We start from the raw sequence: 12,102 nt of genomic DNA, 5'->3' as shown, positions 1-12,102 counted from the left end.
ATTATTATTATTATTATTATTATTATGCAGTAACATGTACCAATATTAATGTTCTATTTCTTGTAATTACTATTAGGTAAACAGATGGAACCACGAAAACTAGCTTTCCATTTAAATCAATCACCAATTCACCACCAACTCAGATATCTTGAACAAAAAAGATTTACTTTCTGAACCTAATTGTCACAACTATATCCGGGAAAACCCAAACTTTCTCCAATGTAAAGCAACATGTTAAGAGCAGCGTTAAGAAATTTACAGTGAATCAGTGCAATCGACACATGCAAGAGTTGAATTTGGCAATTGATATATAAGCAGAAAGTAAAATCATTCATCTCAAAACCATAAAGGAAATAGAAAACAAGTCCACATTCGATGTTTACCTCTACAATACTTCTGGGCACCAATAATCCCACCTTTGGTGGGCAAAAGCTGCTTGAAAAGATTCATATGAAGCGGTTTCTTCAACTTCTTCTCAAGGAAAAATTTTAATGCTTTATTTGTCTTACACTTGAGCTTTGCTCAATTGCCAGCATAACACTGCAGCTATAGATTGCAGAAAAAGAGCAAATTACAAAACCCTTTGATGGCTCTTCAATTCAACTAACTGAGAACCAAACAAAACCAAAAGAAAAAAGGTATCTTCCCTGCATTTTCTGCATAGAGAAAATAAAGTGGAAGGCTTTGATGAATCCAAGCAACGAGGCTGCGGTGTGGCCAGAGGCATCCCAGGCTCCCAGAGTTTAACCAGAGGAGAGCAGTGAAACTCACCGTTTTAAGCTATATTCCTTTTCTTTTCCTTTTGCTTTTTCTTTTTTAATATTAATATATCTCTCAGGAAGAGAGAGGGACAGCGTGTAAAACTCAAACCCCTGGGTTCCCTCTATCCTCTCTTTCCAATCTTAAAACCCCCACAACAAGAAGAGACGGTTCTCATTTCTTACAGGCTCTGCTTAACTGCAAATTAGTAGAGATTGTTATTACAGATTATCAATGGCATCCCTTTCTTTTACTCATTTTCTCTCACATCACAGGTTCTTTCCATCTCTCTTTACCTCAAGTTTTAGCAGTATTTTTTTCCTTTTTTAATGTTTTTTTTGCAACTGGTATTCTTCTCATATCCTTTTGTAATTTCACTTTGATGGGGTATAATCGTTGCTGTGTCTTTGCCATGTTTTTATGTTATGAACTTGAATGTGTCTCACCTTTGTGTGGATGCCCATTTTATAATTCAGCTGCTCCAATGCTACTTTGCCATTTTGCTCCAAAATTATTTTCTTTTCTTCCTTGGTAATAGCAGAGGTCACATGTCAGCCAAAGACCCGTGTTTTTGCTTTCCTAACAGTACTATTTACACTGTGAATCAACATTCCCTTTTATTGGGATTTTGAAAGAAATTTAAAATGTTATCTGATTTTGCTTAGATTTTTTATTTTTGTGTGTTACTGTGGGGCTTTGTGCATGTGTGTTGGCTTTTGTCTGGAGGTTGGGGGTGAGGAATTTGCTGGTGCTGCACATGTGGATGATTGATAATGTTGAAAGTATAATAGTGTATACTGGACTTTACTACGTCAGAGCTCAGATTAACTACGCTTAAGCCTTGGCTCACTTGTAAACCAATATTTATCTATGCTGATCTTTCTTTCTTTCTCATTTTTTTTTTATTTTGCTTTCTCATGATGCAGGTGTAACTCGAATTCAATTTATTACCCAGCGCCCAACTTAGTGCAACCTCAGGATTTCTGGTTGCAGAATAAATGGTGTCTCTCAGCCAAGAAAAATGGTGCCATTTCAACTCAAGAGGAACCCAGTGAAAATGGGGCAGTTGTCAAAAAGAAGGCTTCTAGAACTACTGGACGAGCTACTACACGAACTAGGAAGAAAGCAAAAGATGATGTACCCGAGGAAAACTCTGAATTGGTGTTAAAAAATGATGCTGCTAAGGAGGAAGGCATGTCTATATCAAGTGAAGCTAATAAGAAAACAAGAAGGTCTAGAAAGAAAGGTACAACCTTGCAATTTCATCAATGTCTTGCCTCATTAAACATGCTTAATACCTATTGCTGATCTAAAATCAGTTATTTATTGCTAAATTGATACTTTTATTATTCACAGTGCCATCAGCTTCTACTAGTGTTGATGAACAGAAAACTGAGAAAAAGGTGAGGAGGAGAAGGACTAAAATGAAGGATGATAGTATGGAAGAGCAACAAAGTGAATCTGAAATTAGTGATATAGAGGACTCTACTTTAATGACAAATTCGGGTGGTGAGAGTGAGGAAGACCTTGAATTGCATATAGATGAAGGAGAAGATATTAGTTACACATATGGCTGGCCTCCACTTGTTTGTTGCTTTGGAGCTGCACAGCATGCTTTTGTTCCCTCGGGAAGACCAGCCAACAGACTTGTAGATTATGAAATCCATGAGAGAATGAAGGACGCTATATGGGCCCCAGAAAAATTTGTTAGGGCACCTGGGGGATCTGCTGGCAGTGTTGCTCTTGCTCTTGCAAGCCTGGGTGGTAAAGTTGCTTTTATGGGAAAACTTGGCGATGATGACTATGGCCAGGCCATGCTATGCTATTTAAATGTGAACAATGTTCAAACACGATCAGTTCTAATTGATAGTAGAAGGGCAACGGCTGTATCACAGATGAAAGTTAGTAAAAGAGGACGCTTGAGAATGACCAGTCTCAGATCATGTGCAGAGGATTCTCTGTCCAAGTCTGAGATCAATATTGATGTGCTGAAAGAGGTAATAGAGTAACTGTGTAAAAAGTAATTCATGTGATTTTGGCATCCTTGCTTTTTAATGATATATGGTTAGGGAAACTTCATGATATTACACTACTATTTTACTTGAACATGTATCTGCTCGTCTTCTTAGTAAAGAGAAACTGATAATTGTAAGGATAATGTTTCAGTAAATTGGGAGGAAAAAAAATAGATAGAAAAGCTCTGTAGTCTTTATTAACACAGTGTAGTATATCTGTGAGAAAGTTTCAGCTTAGAGCAGAAGCTAAGGAGCAATTTATCGAAGTGCCTATATATGTTCTGATTTCTTCCGTCAATTTTTCCAACTTTATCCAATATGTTTGGATGATTTGTTGCTTCCAACCTTTTTATTTTGTGTTTTCTTTGTCAACCTCAACATGAGAGTTTTCCAGTTTCATTCTTTGGATTTGATTATTTATGGGATTTCTAGGTTTGTGCACATTCTGTTCTATAGTCTTACATTTTCTGGCAATTTGCAACTGGCTGCTTATAACATGCAAAATCACTCACGCATATATAAATGTCCTCACAATGGAAGAAATGACTTATCTATAATTATAAGATGGGCCATACCTCTTTACTTCAACAATTTTAATATCTCTATTATAAGAAAGCTTTATTGCTCCTAGAGATAATTGACTTCTTTAACAACCTCCTTGTAGGCAAAGATGTTCTATTTCAGCACACATTCTCTGCTTGATCGAAACATGAGATCAACTACATTGAAAGCCATCAAGATGTCAAAGAAATTAGGAGGGGTTATTTTCTATGACGTAAACCTTCCACTGCCACTGTGGCAGTCTGATGAAGAGACCAAGATTTTCATACAAGAAGCATGGAACCTTGCTGATGTTATTGAGGTTACTAAGCAAGAACTGGAGTTTCTCTGTGGAATCAAGACTACTGAAGAATTTGACACCAAGAACAATGCCAGATCAAAATTTGTCCATTATGATCATGAAGTGGTCGAACCACTTTGGCATGAAAACCTTAAGGTTATGTTTGTAACAAATGGGACTTCCAAGATACACTATTACACAAAGGAGCAAAATGGTGCAGTGCATGGGATGGAGGATGCTCCCATAACCCCTTTCACTTGTGATATGTCAGCATCTGGAGATGGTATTGTTGCAGGTACAGACTTGTGGATCTACTTATCTCTGCTCTCTGCTACATGAAAGTTTGTAGGTTATTTTGGAGTCATTATACATAGGGACTGTTGGGCTTGGTACATTGCCAAGCTCAGCCTTTTTTTCCCCATTTAAAAACATCATTTGGCTCAAAGGGAGAAGACTGAGCAGTTGTTATAGCTTACCACTCAATGTGCAGTTAACCCTTTTTGTAGGAATTGCTCTTTGATGGTCTATTTCAACCGGCTTATGTCTAAATAGGTGAATTGTTATGGTTAGGTTTCCAGCTATCAGTTTGACCATATCATTTTCTAATTTTAATATGTAATTGATAATCCACAAACTCCCAAATTAATAGATCTATGTTACAAAGTAATGTGGAATTTATCGTGTTATTAATTTTCATTATATGTTTCCTTTGACATCCTAGTGTTTGAGAAAACTGCTTAGTCAGGCTAGTTAAAACAAAATATGAAGGATGGCTAATTATCATTGTTTACTTTATGTAAGATCTTTGCTGGAAGCGATTTGATATGATTTATTATTTTGTATGCATAAGGCATCTGCTCTCTAGAACGGAGAAGTTAAAGATTTAGGTGGTAGATGATTTTGATATTGATTTTTCCTCATTGACTAATTATTGATGCATGGGTAGGAACTCATGGTTTATTTACTGTTATTTGAATTTCAGCTTATCCATCCTTTTTTTTTTCTTTTCACAAACATTTCAGCTCTCCTGAGAATGTTGACGGTTCAGCCAGATCTCATTACAGATAAAGGATACTTAGAATGCACAATCAAGTATGCAATTGACTGTGGGGTCATAGACCAATGGCTAGTTGCAAGCACATGTGGCTTCCCTCCAAGGGAAGGTATAGAAAAGGTAGGAGAAGAAGAAAAAGAAGAAGAAGAAGAAGAAGCAGTTCCTGATTTAAATGGCATAAGATCAGTAACAGAAAGGGAATATCGCACATTGGTGGAGTCTGTAAGTTGATCTTGGATGTCATACTGATTCATATAGTTTATTTCATCATATGCCTTAGGAAATTTCATACCACTGTAAAGTACGCTGAATGCCTCTGTGCCACTCAATTAAATCTTGTTAATTGAGGAAAACCAATTTTGAAATGAATGAAGAGTTCATATATTCCAATCCCAGGAGTTGCTCAGTATTAATTGCTTCAACATTAATGAACATTGCAGAGCTTACCATCCTAGAAAGAAACAAAAAAAAAGAATAGATTCTTTTAGATCTTTGGAACAAAATGATTGAATTATTGTTAAAACATCTAACTCATTGCTTATTTTCTCATAAAGCTTAAAAGTTGTTTGATCTTATCTTTGTAGAATATGCTATTGTTGCAAGCAGTACAACAATACTTTGATTATGAAAGGTTTGTTGTACTACACACCTTTAACTGAAGATGTTCAATTGAACATGTACTCACTTTCCTTGAGTGAGAGGATCTAAAATGGCATCCCTAAGAAATGTACAGTCAGAGGGCACTTTTCATTGAAAGTATTAATTTTTGCATATCTACTTTCGTCCGTGGCATGTTGGAGCCTGTCCTAATAAAGTTCTGTTCTTCAGTTACGTATTGTGGAGCTTAAATTTTGATAGCTTTGTTGAGGGTTTAGTCTAATCCATGTAGAATATGCTGCCTAATCAGCTCAGTCTCTCTCTTGAAAGAGATTGGACATATTTAAATAGTTTCCATTATTTAATTCTGGATAACTAAGAGTAGGTTGAAGAAGCTAATCTTTCATTGTAACTGATGTCAAAAGGTGGATAGGTATTTTAATATTTTATTTTCAATCATCATCCGTGTAATTATTAGTTGAAGTTATCCAACTGATGTCAAGGGCATTTGTTTTTGTTTTGATTTTTTTTCTTGGGTAGGGAACTGGGTGGAGAGGGGGTTGGGTATTGGATCTTAGAGTTTTGCAATTCAGGAAGCTTTCAATCCCTAATCTCAACCCTTTGTTTATTATTTTTAATGTGGGGAAGGGTAATTCAAATTTACTCTCTGAGTAAGGAATACATGCATCTACCATTAATGTTAGGAGATGCCACAAGTGTGAAAATATTCTTAGGTGGGGACTGGGAAGCCTCTGATAAGTTTCATGTCAGGATGCTCTTAGCTTATGTTGCAGAGTTCCTATCAGATAATAAATGGTAATAATTCCTGCACACACAAAATAAATGATATCAATTATTCTAGCTGCTCTATTCTGTATTATGTGCATAAAGAACAGCTTTTATGATGTAGATAGTTCAGTATCTGTACATTTATGACTGAGAAAGGCTTTTATTTGGCATCTTACAAAGATGCGTCACACAAATTCTGAAGTAGTCATTGATTATATTTCATCTTCACAACAGATAGATGGATCTTTGAGCCATGCAAATGTCTATTGCCACAGTTTGATTTCCTTTGATTATCCAGGTCAGAAGATTGGGGCTGCTCTGGGAAGGGTAGGAAAATTTTCCCCTTTCATATGTTTGGTATATATCAACAGAGTTGGCATGCTGCCCCACATTTCACTCGTATGGCTTCCCAATGAAACTGTCTAAATGGAACCTGAACCAAGTAAAAGCTTTTGCATTAAGAACCCAACGTTTATTTACCTCTCCTTACAAAACGGATTTCACACTTCCCATCTCAAATAGAAAAGAGAGGAAGAAAAACCGAAATGAAGAATTTAACCCAAAGTAAAAAGAAAAAGAAGCCAGGAACTAATCGAGGACGAGGATCAACAGGTTTCAAAACCCTCCACTACATACAAAGATACACTTTGACAAGAAAAAAACTGGACCCTACTCAGAGAATTGGAAGCCGTCTAGTTTTGATGCAGCTGGCTTGTCCAGAAACCATATCAACTTCCCTTTCGATGGTTGGACTAACCGTGCAGGCAGCGACGGGCAGTCAGGTCCGATGTTATCGATTGCCGAATGCACAGCCTCTGCTTTGCTCTCACCTGTCACAACCATTGCTACATTGGACGCTGAATTGATGACAGGCAAAGTGAATGTTATCCTCTCAGGTGGTGGTTTGGGGGAATCAGTGATGAAAGTTACCCATTCGTCTGTCTCATCAAGCACTGAATGATTAGGAAATAGCGAGGCAATGTGACCATCAGGGCCCATCCCAAGAAGGATAAGGTCAAACTTGGGGCAGTCACTAATGTCAGAAACACCTACCATCCGTGTTTTCACTAACTGCCGAATAACAAACATGTATTCATCAGCAGCCTCCTCTGCTGAAACTGAATCATTGATAGAATGGACATGACTTGGAACAATTGGCACCTGCAGATTAAAGGCATAAATCATGAGAGTATATAGAACTTACACGCAAAACTTATCAAAATAAGCTGAAGCATGATTTTTCAATCAATCTATCCATTGAAGAATGTTGCCAAATTCAGAACTTTTAAAATGGTAACACCATGACACTAAATCTGGATCCAGCCTTCTAGGCAATAGAAGAAAACCGCATCGTTGTTGACATAAATGTTTTTATAATGATTCAATATAAATTTCTCTTCCACCACTCACTAGAAATAAGATAAAAAGAAATAAAAATTGGTAATCTAACTTTTATCATAGTCAAGTTTAGTTTGATGCTAGTTAAGTCATTTTGCTGACTAGCTACTCAAAGGGATGCAAAACATGACTAACAAGCTAGCTAGGTCACTTAATGTTCCCCATAACCACAACTTGAAAAGTAATTCATCAAATTTTTGTTCAATTTATAGGTAAGGGGTGAGAAAAAGTTTAGAACAAAAGGAGAGGGGACAAGGTATAGTCCAAGAAGCGGTAACAAATGAGCAAGTCCTAAAAGCCCTCAAACCTGTCCGATTTTGATCATCAAGGATCCAAACAGACAAACTCTTCATCTTTGAAAAACAAGTCTACAAGGATTACAAAAGATAAAATGACAGTTTCACTGTAAGGCCTTTAGCTTTCCAGGACCATCAGTCATCTTGGTCACTTTGATAATATTCGATGTCCTAAGGATGCATGCTTCATGCTATCCTCAATGTGCCAGTGGAATGAGCAACTCAAAAAAGTTCAAAAGTTCTTAGAAGGGTAGAACCACCAGAAAAAGCTCTTCAAATCATGTGGAAATTTACACTTCCATGTTGTTACCGCAAGTTTTCAAACCCCCAACCTGCCAGTACAACCCTCTTAAGTGAGCAAAAATTCTTGTTTGTATCATGTATTGGTTCTTTGTATTGCGGTGAGTCAAAGATGGCACAGTGAACAAAATGAAATTTTATATCCTGGTAGACGAAATTCAAGTTGCAGGATTGACCATATAAAACAGGAAGGTCATAAAAAACCTGAGCTAAATGAAGAAGTTTCCAGAGATATTATGAAAATACTAAAACCCCAGCAGTAAGAAAGTTTTTGTAGTTAAAACCAAACATCTAGTTCAATTGAAAACATCATAGATGATACTTAACACATTCATGCTAGTAAACACTTGCCCAAAGAGGACAGAATACTCAATTTCACACCTTCTCATGTCAAAGTTGATACTGCATCAGATGGCCAAATAATAAACAGAAAATAATCCTAATACTTCATACTTGCTAAACATATATTTAACTTAAAATGTCAGAAGATAACCATAACATGGTGGAGGTGAATTCAAGGAGCAAACACAGGAATCACTGAAAATAAGGAATCCACTAATGAATGAGTAACCAGATGTGGGATATCATATGTAAACTACTACTACTAGTTACAAATGTTCATTCCAAACTCAGAAGACAACATCATAGGATAAGGTTTAAGCAATTAACAACTGCTAGCAAAGGCTAATATTTCAAGATCCAAAGGGTCTATCAGTCTAATCAGTGAATATGAAGGCACTAATCTGTACTGTGTATTAACCAAAGGAGAAAAATCCAGGAAAAGAATGAGATCAAACAGAGACATCCTTATCAGATACCAATATCAGAACAGAAAACATCATCTCTTATTGCAATTTCCCCTCAATTGGTTTTTGGAAAGCAGAAAGGAAACAAAATGTTGCAAATGCTCAAGATAGCATTCAATCCTTGAGCAATTTCATTTGTGGCTTTCAGCCTTTCTCAGAACAAAAGAAACCCTCATAAAAGGGTAGCCAGAAAACATCAAATAAAGTATGAAACCAGATACGAACCTTTGAAAGAAGGCCATCCTTTGCAAGTTTATAATTGCTATCAGAATGGTTTTTTGCTACAACACGTTCATCCGCCCAAAATATATACCATTTAGCCCAGTCTACAGTCTTGTTATAAGGAGCTTCACAGAGTTTTCTGTTTCCACTAAAAACTTTAATGGAAGAACACCAAAATCACAAGACCAAAAATAACCAAACATTGAAAAGGAATGCATTGATACCCCATTAAGCCAATGAGAGAACCTCCGGACAATGCAATAGCAAAGACGCCCCGCTCCTTCACCGCAGCCTCTGATAACTCAGCAATATAGTCAGCCAAATCCGTCCTTAGCTCATCCAAATTTTCATGAATCCTCAATTCTCCTCTATCATTATTATCCCCAGAAAGAGCCATGCTTTTGACAATTTTACCAACTATAGTGTCAACAAAAAGACGGGGGAGGGGGGATCAGAATTAAGAATTTAACAGAGCCAGTAGAGCTAATTATAAGCAATTTCTCCAGCAAACGCTCCAAGAAGAACAAGAAAAAAAAACACCTGAACAGTAAAAAGAAAATGTAGCAGCAGACAATAAAGCCAGTAACTTTTGCAGCTCACAGGCATCAACTTAAATTCATAAAACATCAAAATTCTAGATCATGCAAAACAGTCAACAGAATCTATGTCTCAAAAAGTTTTATATATGTATGAAAAAAAACCCTCAACAACACAGTTCAAGATTTATTAAACAAAAATTAAAAACAACCAGGTGATATTAGCCAAAAGCCCATCACTTCATGCATGGTGTTTAAAACTTTAAATTGAGCACAACAAGGCAATCCAGCAAAAGGGCACGATCATCAGAGTCCAAAGATCAAGCAAAATCTAAAGTTTAACTAATTTGATATGTCTCAAACGGATGAATTTCACAGCAAAATCAGTTATACCCAGAACATAAAAAACAAAGCTCGGATCAAAGAAAAATCTAAACTTTCATTCGCTTAAACAAATAACAAAAAGTGGGAAATGCTTACAAAGAAGAAGAAGAAGAAAGGAGAAAGAAAGAGGATAGGTGGTGGCACAGAAGCAAAAAAAACAGATGGAGGTGGAAGATGGGTAATCAACAACAAATGAAATAATTATTTATATAATAGAAACATAAGAAAAAACAGATAAATGTAAAATAAACTCTGTTTCAGGAAAGAAGCTGAGGAGAATTTACCTTCTGGGTTTCCACGTGCAACCAATGATATGGACAAAACACACACAACAACAAAAAAATATAAATAAACTCTGTTTCTTTTCTCTTTCTCTCTCTTTCTGTGAGAAAAATGAAAAAGTAAACGGATAATAATATTAGATATAGAAAGCAAGAAATTCTTAGTAAAATAAACAATCCCAAAACAAAAAACTTTTCTTTTTCTTTTTATCTCTATCTCTATCTCTTTACTTACTTATCTCTTTCTCTTTTTTTTTTCTCTGTTTAAGTTCAAGAGTTTGAGAAAGAGGAAATCTTTGTTTCCTAAATACTCTGCTACAACATCTCCCCTTTTATAAATTAGCACCTGGGTTTTAGTTAATGTTGCCAAATAAAGGCTTAAATTAATTAAAAAACATTTCTTGCTAAATATTATTGAGGTTCTGTTTTTGGAAAGAAAAAAAAAAGGAAAAAACAGGGGAGAGTTGAGAAGCAGAGTCCTAAAAGACTAACCAAACACCTGTCCAAATCAGATGCTGACAAATGGACCAATGGTACTTTTGTCTTGTAAGACTAGAAAACAATGGATTTTTTTAATTTTAATTTTTTATTCTATTTTATAAAAATCTTTAAACTTTCCTATTTCTATCTCTATGCTTTTCTTGTTTCTTTTCCTTTTCCTTTTTCCTTTTTCTTTTTTTTTTTCTTGCTCTTCCTCTCTTAACTTTGTTTTACAATTTCTTTTTGGTTGTCTCCCCAAAACCAGCTACTTTACACCTTTTCTATATGTTTCTGTACAAAATTTGTTTGTCTTGCACTTTCACCCTCCCCCCTTCCCCCACCCCTTCACCTTCTTTGATCCCCATAAATTCCTCCACCATGACTATATAGAAGGTTAACCATTATGAACATTGAAAGTACAATATGTAATTACAAAGTGAGTACCCCCATCATTAATAGGAGCCATTGATCATTTATCTTTTGTCTAATTCAATTCTATATCGAATGGTTTTGATTCTTTTGAGTAATTAATTGTGTTATTATCTCAAAATTTATTTATTTTATTAATTAAATATGGTTTTGTTTAATATGTAAAAACAGAACAAGCTTCAATGTATTAGAATTTTACCATGATGAATTACTAATTGAGTTCAATGTTTGAAAGTATTTGCCCATTTCAATCTTTTTGGAGCTATTCCTTGTTGTGTATGAAGTATAAACCAACTTTATGTCACCTTTCATAGTGTTTTATATTGAAGATATCATGTCAGCCATCATTTTCCCTTAGTTTCTCCAACCTCACATCACACCATAAAAAAAAAAAAAGAGAAAGAAGAAACAAATCATTTTTAAATTAATTAATTGATGGTGGAATATATCAAGAGGGAAGTTTGGGAATCTCTTGCAATCAAATATCATGCAAAGAAAGGAGGAGGAGAGGGGTGTTCAAAGGTGAAAAGTCCCAACAAAATCAAAACCCCACATAATGGCAAATCAAAAGAGTTGGTAGTCCAGTTTCAGGAATCTTAACATTATCAAAGCCTGACATACTAAATGGAGTCTATGTATTATAATATATTATATATATATATATATATATATATTTTAACTCCTTTGGGAAGAAGCAGGACGGCCATGAAAGCCTGTATCCCTCTCTGCCTGACATCTTCCATATTCTGATTCTTAACTTTGACAAACAAACAATATTACAAACAACCTCTCTCTCTCTCTCTGAAAAATCCCACTCCTTCTTCAACTAGTTATTGAGAGCCACTTCTCACCTTTAGCACTCCCTGCCCTTTTTACCTCTACTATCTGTGGGTTGTGGGGAAGAAAGAAAAGGGT

At 35.7% G+C, this 12,102-nt stretch overlaps 2 protein-coding genes across 4 annotated transcripts; one reads left to right on the top strand and one right to left on the bottom strand.

The window, feature by feature from the left end:
• The first annotated feature begins 33 nt into the window (after window positions 1–33).
• FLN2 (fructokinase-like protein) lies at window positions 34–5,087 on the top strand. The gene is made up of 5 exons (XM_021437004.2): window positions 34–1,034; window positions 1,686–2,005; window positions 2,116–2,756; window positions 3,439–3,910; window positions 4,638–5,087. Exons 1-5 carry the CDS (start codon window positions 994–996, stop codon window positions 4,898–4,900), a joined length of 1,737 nt encoding a protein of 578 aa, XP_021292679.1. The 5' UTR covers window positions 34–993; the 3' UTR covers window positions 4,901–5,087.
• Window positions 5,088–6,482: 1,395 nt separating this feature from the next.
• On the bottom strand, window positions 6,483–10,678 carry PGL1 (6-phosphogluconolactonase 1). Of its 3 annotated transcripts, XM_021437006.2 has the most exons (5): window positions 10,514–10,677; window positions 10,282–10,379; window positions 9,302–9,494; window positions 9,081–9,216; window positions 6,483–7,216 (listed from the first exon to the last, which is right to left on the bottom strand). In XM_021437006.2, the coding sequence occupies exons 3-5, from the start codon at window positions 9,472–9,474 to the stop codon at window positions 6,725–6,727; spliced, it is 801 nt and encodes a 266-aa protein (XP_021292681.1). In that variant the 5' UTR covers window positions 9,475–9,494; window positions 10,282–10,379; window positions 10,514–10,677; the 3' UTR covers window positions 6,483–6,724. The 3 variants fall into 3 exon arrangements, with proteins under 3 accessions (XP_021292681.1, XP_089640872.1, XP_021292680.1); XM_089784746.1 differs by having other exon boundaries at window positions 10,282–10,678; XM_021437005.1 differs by lacking the exons at window positions 10,282–10,379; window positions 10,514–10,677 and adding an exon at window positions 10,094–10,247.
• Window positions 10,679–12,102: the final 1,424 nt, after the last annotated feature.

This window comes from Theobroma umbraticum, unplaced genomic scaffold (genome assembly GCF_002168275.2).
Source record: "Theobroma umbraticum cultivar Fairchild unplaced genomic scaffold, ASM216827v3 scaffold_20.0, whole genome shotgun sequence".
In the NCBI taxonomy this organism is placed as follows: domain Eukaryota; kingdom Viridiplantae; phylum Streptophyta; class Magnoliopsida; order Malvales; family Malvaceae; genus Theobroma; species Theobroma umbraticum.
The sequence above is the reverse complement of the archived record's forward strand: the minus strand, read 5'-3'. Positions and strand labels throughout refer to the sequence as shown.